Source organism: Psammomys obesus, unplaced genomic scaffold (assembly GCF_907164565.1).
Source record: "Psammomys obesus unplaced genomic scaffold, mPsaObe1.curated_primary_1811, whole genome shotgun sequence".
NCBI lineage: Eukaryota > Metazoa > Chordata > Mammalia > Rodentia > Muridae > Psammomys > Psammomys obesus.
In genome coordinates this window covers 14,682,942-14,705,891 of record NW_026596162.1, presented here as the reverse complement: position 1 = coordinate 14,705,891, position 22,950 = coordinate 14,682,942, and the positions used below count along the sequence as shown (strand labels likewise).

Sequence of the window (22,950 nt, the reverse complement as noted above, 5' to 3'; positions counted from 1 at the left end):
ACAACTCCTCAACCACAACCATCACATCAACACCCTCCTGATACAAAATGAAAGAACTTGAAGGAACATTTCCTCAAAGATGATTACAGGTGGCTGACAAGCAGGCAGGGACACTCCTTGTTAACTGCATACCCTTATACTTCCAGACAGCTACTACAAACCAGAAAGCACAAAGTAATGCTGGCAGAGATGGGAGCAAACCCCCTGTGCACTGCCCGTGGGGCTGTAAGATGGTCAACAATGCAGGCAACACTGTGGCAGTCCCACTGAGAACACCAACTAGAAGACTCCATGATCAGGCAAAACCACTTTCTTGTTTCCAAAAGAACAGTGACATTTCAGCAGAGGCACATCCAGAGCAGCTTCCGACATGGAAGAGGTCACAGATAAACAACAAAGGGTACCTATCAGAGTAGGACTTTCAGCGCTGAAGGGAAGGCAGTCCTGCCAAGTGCTACTCTGTGGCTAAACCTTGAATGCATGACACCAGATGAAATGAGTTAGTCACAGCAAAACCAATTTTCTATGACACCATTTACAGAGTATGTATCCAGAGTACCCAAAGTCCTAAAGACAAGACCAGTGGGCTCTAGGGGCTACAGGGAGAACAATTATAGAACCTCACGTCTGCAAGAGGAATAGGTTCTGGAGATGTTCCACACTTTAACATGCTAGCACTAAACACTGCACACCCACAGGATGATCGGAACAATAAAATCTGCACTGTTTTCGCTGAAATGTTTCACACTGCCCACCTTGCCCTCTGAGTGGATCTTTATCAATCTTGATCATGCTTGGCTCGCACACACAGACCTTTCTAACAGACAGAGGGAACTGTCTGGCAACTGAAAAAAATGAGAATGAGAGGGACAAATTCTTATCTTAGCGTTAGGAAAGTAACAGGCTTGGGGCCTTAAGGGTCCCCAGACCTTGCCTTGGGAACCACTGATGTCTTTATACATGCTTCAGCTGGCTTTTTCTCCCTTTCTAGTATCACTATAATTACAGTTCAACATATACACTGGAATGAGCTAGAAGACTGTTTCCTCGACAGAACCCAAAAAGCAAGTAGCTCTCTAGATTCTTACTCTCATAGCAAGCACTAAAGTTAAGATTTAAGTGTCTAGCCAAGGATGGTTGTCTGTACTTATAATCCTAGCCCCTCCAGAGCCTGAGGTAGGAAGATAGCCATGAGCTATGAGCCAGCCAGACAAAAGAGAACCTTACTTACAACTACTTACTAACTGTATCAGACACACAGACACATAGTATCTTGCGGATCTGAACCATCATCTGGATTTCTCTTTTCAAATTTAGTTTACAACCATAACCCATGTCCTCCGACTGACACTAGACAACAAAACTATAAAGAACACGTGCCGCCCTCGATGACACCAGCCAGGCGTGCTCACATGGTCTGCCCCTCTCCTATGAAGAATCAGACCCAGACTAAAATCCTTGGTCCAAAGAAGCATCTCAAAACCCCTCAATCACACTGAACACAACTGAAGCGCAGTGATTGCAGTTTTCTAAGGTGCTAGTAAGACTTTAACACCTGTGTCACCAGTGGGAGGCATGACCTCAGTCAAAAGTATAAGATACACACTCAAGAACTCAGTCATATGAGAAGAGCTGGGGATAGGTGAGTGGCATATACCCATCACCCCAGCTTGTCAGTAAGGAAGCTGAGACAGGAGGACAGCTTGAGCTTGTAAGTTGGAGACCACTCTGGGTAAGGCTCAAGTAAGCTATAGTTCTGCCCTAGATGAGGGTATAGCCTTTTGTGACATCCTGTCTCAAAAAAAGTTGAAAATGTAAAACTTTGTGAAAATGGAACGGTGCTTTACTGGAACAAAAAGACTTTGCAGATCTGTGGGGCTTAATTTTCATATGACACAAAGCCTTAAAGACAATTCTGGAAGAAAACAAATCAGTATTTTAAGATGTAGTAGTTAATAGCAGTATAACGTTTTGGAACATATACTTAAGTAACATTTACTTACCCTACTTAAAACTGCCATCAATAATCACTACTTTTAGCTTACTTTGTTCCTCAAGGAACATTTATAAGGCTAAACTGAGACCACATGACAGAACATCAAAGCTTTCTACTTCTAAAACTTCCTAAAAAATGGACAGAGCTTCTCATCCTGGATGCTTACTCTGCAGTTCCAAGTACATTCGTAACAGACAACGAGCAAAACCAACCTAAGAGTTCCTGAACCAGAAAGTTAATGCACACCGTGTCAGTGAGCCAATGCTGATCACTAACAAGACTGGAAAACCTCTAGGTCAAAGATTTAGCTTCCTATCCTTCACCAGGCCTTGAATGTGGTTTCAGAACATCTACTCATCAGTGGTATTGTGTCTGTAAATGACAAATGTTTACCAGAGATGCTAGAGGTCTGATACAAGTTAAAGCACTAATAGACTCAAAAAAGCATTTAATTACCACTTTTAAAAATAACTATTTTTAAAATAAGAAGTTTAAACACTTACCAACTCTATCAGGGAGGACTTCAAGTGCAGACACTCTTTCATCTTTATTAAGTTCTAGTCCATAAACACAGTCAAATCCATCATACTTTATAAGATACAGGGAAGGATTCACAGGCACCTGGTCCAAGACAGTCCCCTTCCACTGGGTGACAGGGCCGTTGCCCTCTCTCCATCCATGCTGGATCCTGCATCCTACGATGTTTCGCCGGGGCTGGGACACAGGTTTGCTTGGTCCCACACTGGTCCGATGTTTTCTGCATTCACACATACAATGTATTACTTTCACAAGTATGCATATCTGGACACAATATAACTACTAGCTTGCAGGTTCTTCAATATACATGACCCTAAGGCATGGACAAAACCTACTAGTGAGCCAGAAGAATTCCAAGTTTGAGGCCAGCCTGGGCTGCACAGCAAAAGCTGTTTCAAAAACAAAGGCCTAAAGAGATGCCTCAGTAAGTAAGGGCATTTGCTGATCTTGCAGATGACCCAAGTTTGGTTTCTAGCACCCATATGGTATTTTATAACTGCCTGTATTCAGTTCCAACACCCTTTCCTGGTCTCCTCAGGCATCTAGCATGCATGCAGTGCACATCCATGTATGACAGAGGCACTCACAAACACATTAATAAAAGTATTTTACTCCTCCTTATGCCCTGGTAACCTTAAAATAAACGAACTGTAACTGAGTTGAACTGTGTGTGCATGCACTTCAATTCTCTAAGAAGGACAATTTCCTCACACTGCATGTTTAATTTCTCACAAGCACATTTTAATAGTTTATAACAAATAATTTAAAATTTTAAAAATATTACAGCAACATCAAACTATGGTGTTTCTGTACTACTACTGATTGAAATGTTTACACAAAATGCTAATGTTCTAGCTATCTGTGTGTGCACACACATGCACATACAATGGTATGTGTGTCCATGCAGAGGCCAGAGGTTGCTGTCAGGCGTCCCCCCCCAAACCTTTTTTTTTCAAAGCAGGGTCTCTCACTGAATCTGGAACTTTGTATTTAGGCTAGACTGGCTGGCCAATGAGTTCCTGGGATCCACCCATCTCTGCCTCTGCCACAAAGTTCTGAAGTTACAGACAATGCCCCACCTGAGGACCCAAACTCAGTTCCTTATGCTCATTCAAAACGCACTTTACCCCTCAGTCATCTCCCAGTCCTCCATCCTGGCTCCTGATGGAGGGAGAGAGCACTTTGAAACACAAGGACAAGGGATAAGACTTGGCTTGGATGTAACCTGGGCTAAACCAACTTGTCAGATGCTACTATGAGCCAAGAGCAAAGCAGAGCTGAAGGTTTCCTTCCCATTTTATAAGTATACATTACAATCACAAGTAATTTCTTAAAATAAGAAACCAAAAAAACCCTGTAGTTACAGTAGTTAAAGCTACAGAAATGTAATGTTCAAAGGCCCCTAGCCATGTCAGAGGTCCTAGAAAGAATGCTTCGTGCATATATGAGAATGGACATCAGAGCCAGTGAGCACTGGACTCAGCTGAGGGAAAGCGGGGGACTGGGACAGGGAGTGAGGCTCAGTGCAGCACTGCAGACCAGACACCTCCATACTCCTCACCCCAGAACCTTTTGGAAAAGCAGACCACCTTCCTCTGAGGGAGAATCATGCCCCCAGGGCACCCCACTTGGGTATGAAAGCCTAACTAAGCAGGGTATGATTAGAGCCAGGAAATAAGGAAAGCCCAGAAGCAGTTCTGGAAAAACACATACACAGAGAGTAGACACACGTGGCTGAACGAAGAGCCTTGTTTTAAATATGCCACATGGGCAGAGCTGAGGAAGCAGGGGAAACCCGAGGTCAAGAAAGGGCAACTGTTTATCTTCTTCACTCCCCTCCAGCCCTGGAATCCTGCTGGACAACATATAAGAGTACCTTAAGGAGAAAAAAAACGAATGTTCCTGACTGAGGTGTGACAGGAGCAGAGGCTGGCCAGGAAAATACATCCATGTAGTAGATAAAACTGTAACTGGCACTAAGCAAATAAAAGAAGCCAGAAAAGAGAAGCTGTCCAGTTGACTGTGCCAAGGGGGGCCCAGATTAGATACTTGTTTCTGGGTGTTGTCTCAGAATGTTCTGGAAAGAGATCAGTATTTAACTGTTGGGATGAGGAAAAAGGATGTGAGCTCAGCAGCACAAATGGGCTTCACTCAACCTGTTCCTGAACACAATAAAGGCAGGAGGAGAACATCATTTCGTCCTGCCTGTGGGCCTGACAAGAATGCGGTTTTCTCCCGCTCTTAGACCACATCTTCCATCAGTGGCTGTTGGTTCTCTGGCTTTGCGCTAGGACTGAACTATACCATTAGCACTCCCAGGTCTCTGGCTCATGGACTGCAGGTTCAGAGGACTTCCTTTTCCCCTATTGCATTATTCAATTTCAAAATCTTTCCAATTGGTTCTCTTGCTCCAGAGAATCCTTATATAGAAACACATATCACAGAATGGAAAAGCTCAGAATGAGACAGCTAGGTAAGATACAACATGGAAAACAAACAAACAAACAAACAAACAAACTAGGCAAGATGAGAACCTGAAAGTTTCGGTCATGTAGACAAACCTAGAGGTATCTGAGGAAACAAAAGCCTGAGTGTCTCCTTAGACAGAAATGCAGGGTGAAGAAAGGCAGGGGCAAAACCTGGGGAAGGAGCACACGACGACAGGCGGGTGTAAGGGCGGCAGCAGAAGCTGTGCCGTCAAAAGCCAAGGCACTAAAGCTGCACCTCCAAACTGTCCTAAGCTAAAGCACCTTAAAAGTATAACAAGTCAGAAAAAGAATGGCTCATGCTGAGACATTCCCTGGTAAAGACAACATTCTATGAGCATCCAGGTAAAGGGACTAAATCGAGCATAAGATAAAAGAAATTAAATATCAACCACAATGCATTATGGCAGAAAAGACAACAAGGCAACGAGTTTGGCACTCCTCCTGGAAAGAAACGAAGAGTTGGAAAAAGCACACCCATTTCCAAGCAGAAAGACCACAGATAGAAAAGTTGTGTGTGAAGGCAGGAAGCACTCTTCTCATATATGCTTCCCTTATATACTGCTTCAAGAGTGTGCAGTCAACGGCTGACACACAGCTTCAATTCAGGACTCACAGGACTAACAGAGATAGTGGATCGTAGAAGAGACAAACAGGACCATAGGCAGTATCTGAACAAAGAAGGCACTGTTGAAAACCCCCCAGACTTTCAGGCACAGTGGCACCAATCTTTAATCCTAGCATCAAGAGGCTGAGACAAGACAGTCATGAATTCTAGGATAGCCTGAACTACACAGTGAGACTCTGTCTCCAAAAAAATCCAGAACAAAAGCATCCTACTGTAACTCTAGCACTCAGGAGGCCAAGGCATGGGACACAAGTCTGAGGCTAGCTTGCTCCAGGCTAGCCTGGGAGGTAGGCAAAGAAACCCCACTGACTACCTTTCTAATAATACCAACATGAACAGTGCGTGTGTACACGAGCATGTGCACACAGTGCATTTGTGAAGGTCAGAGTTGGTTCTCATCTTACACATTACAGAGGTTTAGGGAATTGAACTCCGGTCACCGGGTGCGCACAGCAAGCTCTCTCCCCCTCTGAGCTATCTCACTACCTCCCACAGGATCACTTTTTACTGAGATTGCTAGTTCACGAGAGACAACTGCTCCCTCAAGGTTGAGCAGCTCTGGAGAGTGGTGACTAGCAGAACTCACAAGACCCAAGCTCACCCCAAAAGCAGAGTATGATGGAGCTGGGACGACTGCACAGTGGCACAGCAGGTAGCTGGTTCTCTGACACTATGACATGGTGCTGCACCTTTACTTGTGTTCACACTTCTTGGAAAACGGCAATTTTAAGTGCTTCTGCAGAGTTTTGGTGTATTTTGCCCACTTAAAAAAAAATGTTTATGTAGCCTGTGGTAGTTCAGTAACCAATTGGTGTCCCATAGTGAGGGGAACAAGGTCTAACAGGAACTCAATGACTGGCTCTTTGACCTCCCCACCCCCCAAGGGAGGAGCAGTCCTGTTAGGCCACAGAGGAGGGCTTCGCAGCCAGTCCTCCTGATAAAACAGGATCAGATGAATGGGGAGGAGGTCCTCCCCAATCAGTAGACTTGGAAAGGGGCACGGTGGAGATGAGGGAGGGAGGGTGGGACTGGGAGGGAATGAGGGATCGGGACACGGCTGGGATACAGAGTTAATAAAATGTAACTGATAAGAAAAAAATAAAATTAAATTAAAAAATAAATAAATAAATAAATGTTTATTTTATGGCAGTAAATGATGAAAACTAATAGTCTGCAAACTATTTTATGAATTGTGACATACTTACTTTTCCCATCAAATGGTCACAAATCCTCCCAGCTCAACTTCAGGTTTAAGTGACTCGCATGGCAATATCATAGTATTTGAGTCAATCAAAATGTGTAACTGTTCTAACATTATGGATTTAGCACAATTCCCAATCTCTCACACAACCAATGTGACAAGAGAAAACAGCTTCACTAAAGCTATCAAAAGCGCATTAAGTACTAAATAAGACTCAGACCCAAAAAAGGACTTCTAAATACATGTAGTTTCTAGGAACAAACGTCTGTCCTCCTCAGGGGATTACACACATCTTAGAACACCAGGTTCGTCTTAGTGGCACTTTTACCTTGTCTTCAGGCAGTCAGTCACAAGCCTTCTTTCAGTTTTTATGCCCACATCCCAGCGAGCCTCTTAGCTGCAGACTAAGAGAGGTGCCTCCCCTCACTAGGAAAAGATGTGGCCATACATAGCACACTTCCTAACTTCAAGATGGGCCACTACAACGTTCCAAATCCTAAGAAATAGACATTGTTACTTCTGCTTGGGACTGTTTTGTCTACTCAGAATCTTTGCTATTTCCACATGAATTCTGAAGGTACTTTTCTAGTTCTGCACAAGTATCACTGGGATTTTGTATTAAATCTATGGATAGCTCTCATTTCCACAGTATGAATTCTGTCACTCCATGCTTTAAGAATATCACTAAAATAGTCAGGAAGTCAGTACCTAAAAACAGGCCTTTCCTACCTGATTCTACTTTACTTCTTATGCTGATTCTAATGAAAATCACAGTTGGGTACATTTTCTTTCTTTCTTACTAATTTATTTTGTGTGCACGTGTGTGGGCACATCTGTGCAGAAAGCAGTTCTCTCCTTCTACCATGTGGGTCCTGGGGACAGGACTCAAATCAGCAGGTTTGGCACCAAGTGTCTCTTCGGGCTATGCCCCCTCACCAGCCCTTGTCATTTTCTGAAGGCAAGGTCTCACTCAATAAACCATACGTTGTATAAATTCTCAAAGAATTAACAAAAATTAATTTTTAAAAAAGTAAACACTGAAATGACAAGTTAGCACAGACGTTCACTCTGTAAACTGCTTCAGAATCTAGTGAAATTAAAAATGCTTAGGAGGCCAAGAAATGACTCAATGGGTAAGGAGCTTCCTGAACAAGCAGGAGGAAACCCTGAGAGCTGGAGTTTTGATTCCCAGCACCCCCATCAGCAGTGTAACACAAATAAATTGAAAAAAAAAAAAAAAAACCCACACCTGATAGGCCTCCACATGCATTCATATTAGCCCTTACCCTCCTTCACCAACCAACGTGTGCTTGCGCATGCGTGCGTACATACACATACACATATACACATACACACACACACACACACACACACACACACACACACACACACACACCCTCCTAAAGGACAGATCCGAGAAATATTTGCTCTTGTAATTAAAGAAAATTCATTTCTCTCAATATCAAAAAGAAGTGGCAGAGAAACAGGAAGCTCTCTATGAAGCTCTTAAAGAAAAGGAGAAACTCTGGGAGAGAGTTGTCAACACCCCCACCCCCACCCCCCAGGAGCAGCCTTGCCAGGCCACAGATAAGGACATTGCAGTCAGTCCTGAAGATACCTGATAGGCTAGGGTCAGAGGGAAGGGGAGGAGGACCTCCCCTATCAGGGGACTTGGAAGGGGGCAGGGAGGAGATGAGGGTGGGAGGGTGGGATTGGGAGGGAAAGAAGGAGGGGCCTACGGCTGGGATACAAGTGAATGACCTGTGATTAAAATAAAAATAAATAAAAAAAAAAAACTTAACGATGTAAAGAAAGAGGGAATAACAGTAAAAAAAGATGAAATGGGGCAAGTAGAGGAGGAAATATGGGAAGGGACAATTAACATTAAAGGCCTTTAAAAAAAACTATCTTCTGTGTCTGTGTGTGTTCCTGAACCCCAGCCCACAGCAAGTACACAGATGATTCCCACTAAAAACAAAATCCAAGGCATGACTAGAGCACTTACCTAGCCTGTGGAGGTCCTGGACTAGAGCCCCACAGGGACAGCAGTCAAAACAAATAACCTGCCATTTCCTCTGCAGCAGACACAACTCCTGAACTCTCCTAGCACACCTAGGGACAGATGTGTGAGGCCCGACTGCCGCCTGGCTGACTTCCCTTCAGCATCTAACTGCAAGGTCTCCCTGAGCCCTCCCACCATTGTAGGGAAAGCAGAACAGCCGATGTCAGAGATTGAGGGATGAGTTCTGTTGGTTTGCACTTAAAAAAAAAAAAAAAATCTGTTGTACAAAGAAACCTATGTTGAAGAGCTTAATGCTCACTGATCTGGTCCAAAACCCCAGAACATGAAGCAATCTGCAAAGCTCCATGTCCCTCTCACTCCATTTAAGACATTTATACCCAACAAAGAAACTTGTTTTTTCTCAGCCTTCTGTCCACCTTCAAATCTACAGTGAGAACGCCTCCCATTTCACCTCTTGGGGCACACCAATGCCCTCAAGACTTCTGGCCTTAAACAAGCCCATGAAAGCAACAGATGGGATTCCCCAAATATGAAACACACAGCATGAGCTCTTTTCATTGGTACGCTTATGAACCTGAAGTGCTTTGTTTTTAACTTATTCTTTGACAATTTCACACATGTATACTATGTATGGCAAATCACTCATACTGACAGTTTTAACAAGTACTTATTTCTTGTGCCTGTAGGAGTCAAACTCAGAAGATAATGTTCACCATTACTTAGGAAAGGAAACAAGAAATCTTTTGCACAAAATGCGTACATACCACAACTACTGGATCAAACAAATGCCTAACTGCTTAGGTCAATTAAATTTTAACAAATGTTAATTATCTGAAAATAGACGTACCTTAATATTCTTTTAGGTGGCAAAATCTAATCTGAATGAACTACTTTGGTCTTACAAAGGAGATGGTTCATTTGATTTACATTTCTGCCTGTTACTCTCTGTTTGAGGCAGAAGACAGCTTGCCATTTATACCCTGTTCATAAGCGGAGCTACCACATAAATGAACACATCACTGGATACAGCAAAACCAGGAAGACGGCAAGAAAAAGTAAGGTTCAGTCATCTCAGGGAAGGGCACACTTACCTAACCTTTAAATTTCTGCTTTCTAGGTCATTTCTTAAGTATTATATTTTCATTATGTACTCATCTGAATGAGAGACCAGTCTGGTTCAATCATTAATTGAAGGCACTCCTGTTTCACAAGACCATGACCAAGAAACCTCCTATTCTCTTCAGCTGCACTGAGACTCAAATATTCACCATGAATCGCTTGGAATTAACTGTACAAACTGCTTACACGGTGGTAGAAGAGCCTTCAACAGTAACTTAGATCCCTTACATTCTCAAGTCATTGCTAGATTACTCTACCCTGCATGGCAACTAATACACTTGTCGCTTTAAATTCATGACTGCCAGCCTAGTGACATATGCTTGCACACGTGATCCCAGCAGGACATAGGTTAAGTCAGAAGAATTAGAAGTTTTAGGCCAGCTCAGACTACACAGTGAGACAATGTTGCAAATAAAATAAAATATAAATTACAGGTATAAAGCAGAACATGGCAGCTGGCTAGGTAGACCCTAGCATCAAACATCTGTGTTCAGCTCCTTAGCTAACAGCAGATCAAGACCTGGAGAGGTTTAGGTTTAATATGTGCTTTCCTCCCACTGCTACTTCCTGCCATCCAATCTCCTCCCATCAAGACAGAGGATGACAATGACTCAAAGGCTTACCAATTGAAGAACATACCTAACACACTTTATCCAGCCAAGGAGGGGGAATGGACAGGGAGGATGACCATGGCCAAAGAGGGGGAATGGACAGGTTGACGGAGACCAAGGAGGGGGAATGGATAGGGAGGATGACCATGATCAATTACTAGGCATTAAGCAGAGGCAAAACAAGAAGTTTAAGGAGTAGTCCTGGGTGCTGGTTATCTAAAAAGGGGCTGAAGCATTGCTTACTTGTGAGATGTCCTCTTCTTCATCATGTTTGCAGACACTCCAGCATGGCCTACAAGAGAGAAGATTTATGGTCAGCAAAAAAGGAAATTAAAAACAAAACCCTGCTTCATAAAACCTGAAAGAGGTCATTATCCACCAACATGTTAGAGCCACATGTTTATTTGATTTCTGAAAAGGAGACTCTGAGCAGAGAAAATGACTCAGTGGCTCTTCACTCCCCGATCAGCCATAAAAACAAACCAGTTACATGCACAAAATTAGTAAGTTATACTCCTGATCATAAAGCAGTAAATGGCGCAGAACTCATCTCGTCCTCCCCCTCATAATGTAAAAAACATAGGAACCATCCCAGCATTCAAGAGGGTTGGGGTGGGATGGACCAGACAGACACCAATAACCAAGTAGATTATAATCAAAACAAATGTTTAGCATGCACGGACATTAAAAGATAAACACATCCAAATAATCCCTAAAATACGGAAATATAAAGAAAACAAGCCAAAGCAATAAAAACGAAACCACCTGAATTGAGAATCTCACTGGATGTGATTAGACTCTGTAGATCAATAAAGTCAACCCACAGAACAGTGATACAAACTCCCCAAACCTGCATACATAGACAGACAGACACACAGACAGACAAGTGAGATCCAGAGAGCAACACCCACAGGCCTAAGACATAAGAGACTAGAACAGTATGAAGGGAAGAGGAGCAGAGAGAACAATGGCCAAAGTGGAGCTTGGATGAAGTCGCAGAAAGGCAGCTGTGTACTACCCTAAGTCACCCCTGAAAGCCACTGGTAATATGCCGCAAGTGCACAACAAACAAAACCAGTAACAAACACATCAGCTGCAGGGGACTTGAGGATCTGATGTCAGAAAGAACTTAAACCAGAAGACAATGGTTCCAGCTTCAATCCAATATTGACAGCCAAAGTATTTTCCAGCCCCAACACAGTGATATTAGATACAAACAGTACAGCTGCACCCAAAAAAAGACCATGATAGACTTATCAAACTTTAGGACAAATAATGCCACCATGGATCACAAAAGATACTTCAAAATGGTATAGTTAATTAACCAAAATGCCACAATGCCCTTAAATATACATAAGCCTAATTACAGAGTACTGAAATCCAGAAAAGGGGTGTATGTGATCACACCTATACATAAATGTTATATATATTTAGTTATAGTTAATAAACTCTCCTCTTGGCAACTGGTGTGGAATGGGAGGGTAATGTGGGATGGGGAACCAGAAAGTGTGCTGACACCTGAGCACTGCAAAGGACAGCTTGAAACCCATGTCACTTTCCTCTGGCCCCTGGGCTAACAACTCACTCAGATGTACTAGCCATATGCTGAGTCATAACATGAGTCTAATAATATCGTTAAAATATCCTGAAATCCTACAAAATGTATTTGCTAACCAGGTCAGCATTAAATTGGGCATAAAACAAAAAAGCTCTCTGAACAGTTAAACAATGGTCTTAAACTTACAGTGTTAAGACACAATCACAGTGAAAAATAAAAATACATACCAGAGCTTAGAGGCTGTAAAACAAGCAGCACTCTTACTCATCAGATGTGCACATTAAATGGCCAGGCATGAAGAATCTAACACAGGGCAGAAGAACGGCTTTCTGGGAGGCAAGTGGGCTGAGACAGGAAGGCTTCTTTCTTCATTATTTGTAAACCGCCTTCTCCTTGGCCTTCTACCAAGTGGAGCATTTAAAACTGTAATACTCACTAAAAGTACTAAGCAGCCACTACAGCTCTCGGTCAGAGACAAAGACGGCATGCTGGGACCTGACTACCACAAGGGCCACCAAGACCCACTGAGGGAAGAACAAAGGTAATGGGGAAAGGGAAGTGTGTGGCAACCACAAGGTAGGCCAGAAGTGGGAGCAGCCACCGGAGAGGTGTCCCGGAACACCTCTGACAAGGTGCCAAGAAGAATCCATTCCAGGTGTGCAGTAACTATAGATACTGCACCAGGTCTTTCCACCCTCCTGCCATCCCACAATATCCCTGCCCTCACCACTCACCCCCAACCCCATGACCACAGCGCAGTGGCTTTGGAAAATGAGCACCTCAGATGCCAGGCCACTATCTCCGCCCTTGAGGCAGCACCTCACTGTACACGCCCTGTCCCGGTGCTGACCTTCTCGCCTCGAGCCCGTTAAGCTGGATAACTGTCCAACCCTAGCTATGGCATGTAATTAGAGCCGCACGGTGAGACTGGGCGCTTGAGGTAAGCGGCACAGCTGCTGAGATGACCCGAGAAATCAGCAGTGACCAAGAGCAACAGTCAAGGACTGACGACTGAGAGGTCACAGAGGAGTCCAAAAGCTTCTAAAAAATTAAACCACAACCAAGACAACCTCTCTAGTTTCTGGCCCATCTTACAAAGAGTTTAAGTTGCTCCTGCTCCTGTGTCCTTATCACAAATACAACACTGAAAAATCTCAACCCTGTTTGTTAGACTGATCAGAGAATGAAGAGTCACACGACAAGCAACTGTCCCTAACTTAGAGAAGAGAAGATGGCAACTCAGACATCCAGACCCCGGAAGCCATGCAGGAGGAACTTGAACTGGTGTTGCTGGAGTTAGTAGAGCCCAGTCAGCCAGTGAGATTGAGGGCACACTTTAAAGGGGCCCACACTTTAGTTTATCTCTGAAGGCTGAAAATCATACATTCACACCCTAGAGTATAGGTTTAGCAAGAGGCTGAGCCAATCACAGAAACAGAGAATGAGCGAATGGGAAGAGTGAGCAACACAACAAAACAGAGCAGTAGGAGAGGAGACAAAATCATTTCAAACAAAGCCAGGCACGGATGCACACCCACAGTCCCACCAGTGGAAGCCCAAGGCCAGCAGTCTACATGCTCAGCTCAGGGCTACCACGGGGAGACTCTTATCTACAAAAGCAGGACTTCATCACACTGCAAACACTGCTCGCTGGTGCCTGTGAGCAAGAGAACCAAGGACATAAGGCCAGCCTGGACAACAAGTTCTGGAACACTAACAACCTCATTTAAACCCTATCACAGAAGTTCTTCAATGTCAAATGCCAAGAAGGTTACGTACACAAGAGTATTCTTTCTCAGCACCAGCACAGCATGTTGGCACATACCTGTGATCCCAACACTGGGGTCAGAGGCAGGAGGATCAACATGTTCAAGACCCTGTGGCCAAAAAGGAAAAAAAAAAAAAATATCAAAGGAAGGAAGGAAGGAAAAGTAAGGCAGGCTGGCTGGCTCATTTTCTAATTTTATAAAACATTCCATAAGATCTTTTTTTTCATTTGGGGAGAGAGGGTTTTAAAACTACACTTTTAAACCAGGTGGTACTGACACATGCCTGTAAGAGTTCCAGCACTTGGGAGGCAGAGGATCTGAGTTCAAGCCTGGTCTACAGAGGGAGTTCCAGGACGGCCAAGGCTACACAGAGAAACTGTCTAAAAAAAATAAAACTGTATTTTTATTCCTGTTGCTTTTAGCCATGTGCCACAAAAACCAAGAGTAGTTCCTGTTCCAGGGGAGGGGTGCAGACTTGGTTTTTAGTTTAGTTTCTGAGACAAGACAGCATGTAGCCCAGGCTGGTCTGGAACTTGCTTTGTAATGGAGTATGTAGAATTCCTGGTCTTTCTGACTCCACTTCAGAGTTCTGGAATTACAGGCTCACGGCCTCTTTCATTTCAGATCCACATCAGTAAACCTGCTACAAATGAGCATTCTAAAAACTTAGTAAGATCCTCCTTCTGCCCAAAACCCACTCAATCTCCTACATCTAACTAAATCCAACATGCTAACATCTCATAAAAATGAAGCCATTATCTTATTATATTCTGTTCCTTGCAATTCACTTGTTAAGTTTACCAGTTACCTATAAATTGCTGGGTTGCACAGAAAACAATGTTTAGCATGGTGGTTCCCTTTTTCAGTAAGTCAAAGCCCTTCTCTCACATGCAGCAAGGTATAAAACATGGAGAAGAGCACACACTGCCCAGGCACTATGTGAAATGCACACCACACTGACACACACAGTGCTGAAATGCTTACCTGCATCAGCTCTGGACCGCTGGCCAGGTGTCTTCCCGAATGGGGTCTTCATTCATCTGTATTTATGTGAGCAGCAGAGCTGCTGGACTAGGGTGAAAATCCAATATTCTCAGATAGGAAGCTTCCCACAGGTTAGTGTTCTTGTTAATCCACCATTCAGGTGTCTTCGTTTACAAGTTCAGAGAAAAGCCATGGAATTCCAAGCACTCTGTAAAATGAGCATCAAGGAGTAAAATGCTTAGTGAGCCTCTAAATATGACAGAAAATTTAATCCTCAGCAAAAAGGCACTGATCCCTGAAGCAACAACATGGTTCCCAGAAAAGGCAACACCTGACAGTGAGGAGAAGCCTGATCAGGTGCAGACCCAGTGGGGAGAGAGGCTATGCAAAGACTGGACAGCATTTTCTGTAGCTATTTCAAGTTGAATTTAATAGACCTTCAAGAGAAACTGATGAGTTACAAACATGGGGTCTTCTGTTTTCCTGTTGTCATGTGTGTATACATTGTTTATGGGCATGCAACATTGATGAAGAGGGATCCCAGGGCAGCCTAGGGTGTCAGCCAGTCTCTGCTGTCCTCAGCTGTACCCGAGCCATGAGCTTTTAGGGATTCTCCTGTCCCCCATCTTTCTGTGGGACAGCTGGGACTACAGATACCATGCTATGTCTGGTTTACGTGGCAAGTACTTTTCACCACTCCCTGGGTCATCTCCCCAACTCTACAAGGAGACTTTTGGAGCAAAATAATGTGCGGTAAAGTTATCAGAAAAAAGCCACACCTATTGCTGACTAATTAGAACTTCATGATTGTGTAATAAGCTAGAATGCTGCAGATCCAGACTTGGCTATCTTTGGTCTCTTTAACTATTCACTGCCCACCTAAGTGTCTGACCTAGCTTCCTTATGACTATCAGGTACAATCTTCCAGGATGTATAGAATGTCTCCATAATGCATCTGAAATCTATAACAGATTTCCCCTCTTTGCTGTAGCTTGTCTACCTGATGTTTCCGCTAATATGCTTGAAAATGTAGTGGCTTATATGACTTTTTGTTGTTGTTCCCAAACCATAAAAATTCCATGAAGCTACTTTTACACTGAAACATGGCATTAAGAATAGCCTGAATCTCTTTTCATAGGCCAGCCACAATAATTAACTCATACTCCCTTTGAAGCAAGGTTACTGTTAATAATAATGCAATATTTCTTCTATACTCCTAAGTAACAATCAGTGAATACAGTCTAATCTCATCCCAACTCCCTTTAAACCATCAAGAAATGCAACTGCCTCCTCAAGACACTGAGTGAGTTGCTGAGTCCTGTTCATGTCTGAACAGATGCCACAGAGTGCTTTGAAAAGTTAGGTAAAGAAGATTTTGAAAATGAATTGATCTTTTTACTGGAACTAATTCATTCAAGTTTTCTAAAGACACAGAGCCTCTTTAAGTTATTTTAGTATGTGGTTAGTTTAGTGACTCAAAACTGTAAAAAATTAAACAAATCTAGTTGTTCCTAGGACAGCAGTTATACTGTTCTCTCCTACCCAGTGTTTCATAGGAAACAGTCACCACATGGAGCTTACAAGCCACTAAAAAAAAAGATCAGGGGACTGGAGCCATGGCTCAGTGACTAAGAGCACTAGCTGCTCTTCCTGGGTTAAATTCACAGTGCCCACATCACATATAGCTCACAGCCATCTGAAACTCCAGTTCCAGCGTATCTGACACCCACTTATAGCCTCCTCCAGCATGTGGTACGAATACATACAGGAAAGCAAAACACCCATATATATGATGAGGAATGGGGAACAGAAACCACCTGACACAGACAGTAGAAAAGATCTTAGAGAGGTTACCTGCTAATGTTCCCTACACACACGCACACACAGGGTTAGGGGGAGGATTTACAATGGAGATTGGACCTTCCTCCCTGGGAGACCAAACAAATGAGCACCTCTAAGGTGAGCCAGCCTCACTTTATCTGCTTCCTGTCACTTGGCACCAGCTCTAGATCTCAAAACCAGCCCAAGCGATAAAGCACCAAAGCACCACTTAGTCTTTAAAGGCCCTGAGGATGTAGCGCCAGAATAGTGGTTCTCAACCTGTGGGTCGTGACCCCTTGGGGTCTGACAGCTCTTTTACAAGGTCTGCATATTAGATGTCCTGCATATCGGGTATTTACATTATGATTCCTAACACCATCAAAATTACAGCTGTGATGTAGCAAGAAAAGTAACTTTATAGTTGGGAGGTCACCACAACATGAAGTATATTAAAGGAAGGCTGAGAACCACTGATACACCATCTGAAACCTCTAACAGATTCTCCCCCACATTGCTGTAGCCTGCCTAATAATCACAAAGCTCTAGGTGTTATCTCTAGGCCTGCATTAAATCAAGTGTGGTGCCACACACCTGTAATCCCAGCCCTGGGAGCTGAACACAGAAGGGTAAGATATCCAAGGTCATTTTTCATGGGAGCAAATCTGAGAGCCAGTCTGGGATACATAAAACCCGCTCCCATCTCCAAAATAATAATAGCTTTATTATAATAAAAAAGTCCTTAAATATGTTAAAGTTTTGCCTGACTCTAGTCCAGACCCAAGCCCCAGTTTATAGCAAACACAGGCAGGTGATGCAGGACCAAGTCAGCCATGGGAGAAAAGAGATAGTGAGAAGTCTGTGTGTGATAAACAGGCCCTACTGTTCAAAAAGTAAATGTCATAGGACAGTATACATACACTTTAAGAGAATGAAAAGACCTAATTAAACTGAGATGGGAAGGCACTACCAAAGCTGTCCTAACACAGCTGAGGAAATTCAAACAGGGATTAAAAGTTGAAGTACTAAGAAACTGCCATTCAACCTCAAATACAAAACCAGAAAATCATGGTAAGTACTCACAACTGACTCATGACTACAAGCTGGTGTCAAATGCCTGTGCTCTAAACATGCACAAAAGTAAAATGGATATGGAAAATTAATGTTCACCAACACTCAAAACTTTTCATGGTAATTAATACAGAGTTGGGGGAAGATTCTTTCTCGAAGTTCATCTTTGTTAAGAATAGCTAATTACCCAAGCTATCACTGGTCTTAAACATGTATCTGAGGAATTTAACTTTCAAACAAGATTATCGTTCCATAATGATCCCAAAGACCCTTCATAAGACGTTAAAGTGATTCAAAAAATGCACTTTACTGAGTGGTCACAGCATGGCAAACACAACTGCACGTACTTTCCATGGACTTTTTCAAGCCCTCCACACAAGCTGCAGACAGCACGCCTGCATCACCTTGGAAACTGAAAAGACCCGCAGAGTACAATAACCTTGACAAGAGCACACAGACCCTGCTGACATAAACGCTCTACTAAACAAGCACACACTCGGGCAGGCCTGGTAGACCCCAGCACTGCAGGTGCTGAATCAGGGCAGAAAGCTCTCCAGGCCAGCCTAGACCATGCAGTGATGCTGCGGGTGGGTGCGCACACCCACAATCTGTAACACGCATTATACTTCGGGGGTCAAGAAATGGGTGTTTCAATTTTCAGACATCGAGCACCATAGTTTGTACCATCCATAATCTGAGGCTAAGGCAGGAAGAGCTCAAGTATTTGGCCAACCCAACCTGGGTCTAAAACGCAGTAATAAGAATGTGTGAAAGGGCATGACAATGACTTCTGCCAGCTGCTATCACCAACACTGTTTATGAGAAGAAACTGGATACTGATGAACCAAAATGTTACCACCAGATCCTCCAGTGGAGAAGTCTACAGGAGTACTAACACCCAAAAACATCACATCAATTCCAGTTTGAGATATCAAGCAGTTAAATGTGTTAAAACATGAAGTGCTGAGAGCCCTTCACTAATGAGAAAACTAAAGGCTACAAGGCATTAGACAGTCTCAGGCTGGTGCTAGTTCCCAGGATGGAAATTGCCAGGATAAGAATCTTACAACTTCCAACCTTTAACCCAAACCTCCAGAGAGGGAAAGGGGCTACAGACTGAGTCAGTCAGTCATTAATGCCCAAGATGTATGCAATCCTGCCTACGTAATGAGGGTTCACTAAAACTCAACTGTCATTTCAGAGTTTCCATGTAGGTGAGTACAGTATTTGAGGCAGGTATTCTAGGGGGCCTTTGTAATAAACCAGAAGTATAGCAAATACACAACTTTCCTGAGGCCCAAGCTACTCTAAGAAACCATTACATTACAAAAGGTACAGCCTATGCAATAGAAACAAAGGTGAAAACCTAGACTTAGAACGTGGCATGAAGTGTGTATGTGTGGTCTTGAGGTTGTGATACTACATCTCCTGCACACAGTGTAAGAACTGGGCAAAACTATAGGTCCAACCACTAGAGTCCACAGAGTACTTGAAGGTGTAAAGGAGAGCACACTCAGTGACAGAAGCACTCTATGCTGAGAGACAGAAAAAAAATAATCTTTTCTCTTCTAGCATGGTGGGAGAAACATATATTATCAAAAACATTTACATGAAAGGGAGAATCTGGCTAAAATCTAAATACACCATCTATTTGGACAAGAAAAAAGAGTTATTTTCTTAGGTATGGCACTCATTTACAAAAAATAACACATTTTTTTAAAAAGTGCCATGATGGCAATGTAAGGAGACTTCCAAAATCTTTGATAGAAGATAAAGCTGCACAGCAAAGCCTTGATGAGTGGACAGCTTGGATCACCCAGGGCATTTTATCTCTTCTCTTGCAGAGTTCCAAACCAGCCAAGGATACAGAGACCATACCTTAAAAACAAATCCAACACAGGCACTAGCTGGGAAACACCTGCTAGTGTTTTACAAAATTGCAAAAGCCTGATGATAACCTAATGACCTAACAGTGTTGGTGTCAGCTTTGTGCTGTGAACTAGAGTCAAAACTAGTCCAGGTGCTGAGTGCTGACCCCAACTAGGGCATCTTTACGATTCCCTCCACAGCTCACAGAATGGAGAACAGAAAATGAAAGAAGGTAGAGCTGGAAGAGGGGTGCTGCAGAACACTTCTAGGCAAAACATGGCTGTTTCCCTCTTGAGAGTCACAGCTGTCTGCACAGGACTGGGTAATCAGTTATGTCAGTGAGGGGAAGGGGTGCCTGAGGCCTACCAAATCTGAGTATCTACAGGCAGTTGGAGAGGGGTTGTTCTTCAATGATACAGCCATTAATAAGTTGCCCATGCTCCTGTAAATGACCCTTTACCCATATTTCTTTAGGCCTAACCCTTATAAACTCAGTGAATTGTAAAAAAGACATGAAAAGTAGAAAGGGAACTGGTTGCAAAGATGAAGGGGCTGAGCAGAAGTAGGAGAGAGACAAGAAAAGGTAATAGGATGAATATGATCAATACCTCATATACTGGTATAAAAAAAATGAAGCCTCACTGTGTATAATTAGAATATGCCAATATGCTTGAAAAGAGAAAATTCAGTGAAGAGGGAAGCAAGTTATCTCAGGTGTAAAAGCACTTGCCTTGCAAGCCTAATGAAGAAATTCAGTGGTGGAAGGTGAGCAGCCAGCCAAGTTTAGAACTGGTTTCAGTAGTACAAAGACTATGTTTAAAAGTATGTTACTGTAAGATTTTTTGAGATGGGGTCTCATGTAGCCCAGAATGCCTTTCAACTTCTGATCCTCCTGCCTCCATCTTCCAGTGCTGAAATCACAGATGTGCACCGCCAAACTTGGTTTTATCATCAGGAGAAAGAAAGAAAGCCAGGACACCACGATGCTGTGTGCACTCTACCAAGGAAGCTACACCTCCATTCCATTATCTCCACTACAGTATAAAAAAATGGAGTCGCCAAAATGATTCGGTGAGTAAACGCATGTGCTGCACAAGACTTACAAGCTTATTTGGATCTCCAAATGGAAGGAGAAAACCAACTCCAAACTTGCCCTCTGACCTCCAAATGTGCACTATGGACATGTGCCCACACAGAACCTGGAAGGGGCATATACAGATACTTACTTACCTGCTCATTTCAGCTCTCCAACATTCTTGAAACCTCCCACCATAAAAAGACAAGTGGCACAGGCCATACAGAAAAAAACCGTGGCAAGCAAATGAGTTTCCTGAAGGCAGCCCACCATTTTTGCACAGCTGACAATGGGGGTACCCTCAAGAGGCATGGACCCCAAGGATTTTGTCTACGGACTGCTTCTTGCTGCTGCTATGCCTTTTCATGTTTGTCATCGCTGTATCCCTCATGTCTGGCATGATATGGAGAGACCCTCACTGCCTATTATTTCCTGGGTATTTGCCCACTCTGTTGAATAGATTTCCTGAAGTATCAATATGAAGATATACTTCCATAAAATAATGCTGTTTAGATGAACTGATAATGATTTTATAGAATTCCTAATCTGACTCAAGTACCTTCAAGGCCCTTCCCTGTACCCCTGCAGAACAGCAAAGGCTGCGTAAGGGACGAGTTCTGTGAACTTTCTATATCACAACTGCATAAACTGCGATAGAAGAACAGGCTCGTGGCAAATTCACAATCGGGAAAAATATTCATTCTACGGTACGATGAGATCACAGGTCTTGATATGCACCACAGTAACTAATTTAAGCTACATAAGGCCTTAAAGACTTAAGACAGATGACCTGTTTCTTGGTAAAAGCCCTGCTGACCTATGACATAAAAAACTATTGCTCTGAACTTTCAATGAACTCACGGAATGAAAGATAGCTGAAGACTGTTAAGTTAGATATGAGTCTTAATGGAAAGACATGTAAACAATTATCCTGTTATAACTCCTCAAAACTTGTCAACCTTGTTAACCTATGACATCAAAGGTCGTTGCTTTGAAATTATAAAGAATGTATAGAATGAAGAAATAAGACAAGGAATCTTTAGTTAGGTATGAGTTTTACATGTAATCTACAGTCCTGCTCCCTATTAATGATTTTGTCTCTGTGAGAATTGCTTTTATGACCATGAGGTAATTTTTCTTTCTCTTTTTTTTCTTTTTCCTTCAGTTTTTGTTTTTTTCAAGACAGTGTTTCTCTGTGTATCCTTGGCACCCCAGGCTGGCCTCAAACTCGGAGATCTGCCTGCCTCTTCCTCTGCCTCTGAGTACTGGGATTACAGGTGTGTGCCGCCACAGTAACTTTTTTTCTTATGTAGAGAAGTTTGTTTCAGAATATAAAAAGAGCTGGAGAGAAAATAAAGGTGACTGGTTTACTCCATCCACCAGACATGTATGTCTACATGTAAGGTAGGCTGTTGGAGTTGGAGCTTTCTTCCCTTTACCATTCACTAAATATGTGAATGTGCATGTCTGTATGTCTATCTGTATGTGTGTGTGAGAGAGAGAGAGAGAGAGAGAGAAAGTAAAGTTGTTGGAGCCCACTTTGCTTCATCCATCAAGCATGTCTGTGCATATGTGTTATTTTTCTCTCTTTTTCTTTCGCTGTCTGGCTATCATCAATGGCAGTGTAAGCTGGATGCCGTCAACTCTGGTCATTCCCTGCTAGCCATTACCAGTGGCAGTTAAGCCAGGTGCTATCAGCACTGGCTTTTAAAGAGTTAAAAAGAGTTCAAAGTTTCTCACCAGCTACAGGCAGTGCTGGCCCTCCCCTTTCCTTTTCCCTTTGAGCTTCTCTCGGCAATTAGCTACCAGCTCCAGCTGTTAAAGAGTTAAAGAAAGTTTCAGAGTCTTTCACCACAAAGAGTGGAGACAATGATCAGCTCTGGCCAGCTACAAACAGCACTGGCCCTGAGAGCCAAAGGCCATCAACTTCTGGCTTATTTCGCTGACTCAACATCTCAGCTCACCTCCATTTACCCTGTGTCAAAGCTGGCCTTTGACAGACAGGTACTTTGGAGATGTAGATAAGAGGTCACCTAAGTCCAGGCGACAGCTTGGACGAGAGCCTATCACTCTGAGGAATAGAAAAGTCAAGAGCAAAAAGGATCTGTGGGTCAACTGCTTTAGATTCTGTAATTCCGAGAATGCAATCCAGAACGTTCTTGGGAATTAAATAAAATTTACTAGAAATTCCAAGTAGAAACGTTC

The 22,950-nt window shown here is 43.1% G+C and overlaps 1 protein-coding gene across 6 annotated transcripts in view; it reads right to left on the bottom strand.

The window, feature by feature from the left end:
- The window catches only part of Spin1 (spindlin 1), a 47,458-nt gene that overhangs the window by 9,505 nt on the left and 15,003 nt on the right, over window positions 1-22,950 (bottom strand). For all 6 annotated transcript variants that reach the window (XM_055595160.1, XM_055595157.1, XM_055595161.1 and 3 more), the window contains exons 2-4: window positions 14,913-15,120; window positions 10,845-10,893; window positions 2,500-2,753 (exon numbers count right to left, since the gene is read on the bottom strand). In XM_055595160.1, coding sequence (XP_055451135.1) covers window positions 2,500-2,753; window positions 10,845-10,893; window positions 14,913-14,964 — 355 coding nt within the window. In that variant the 5' untranslated portion in view covers window positions 14,965-15,120. The remainder of the gene's footprint in view (window positions 1-2,499; window positions 2,754-10,844; window positions 10,894-14,912; window positions 15,121-22,950) is intronic.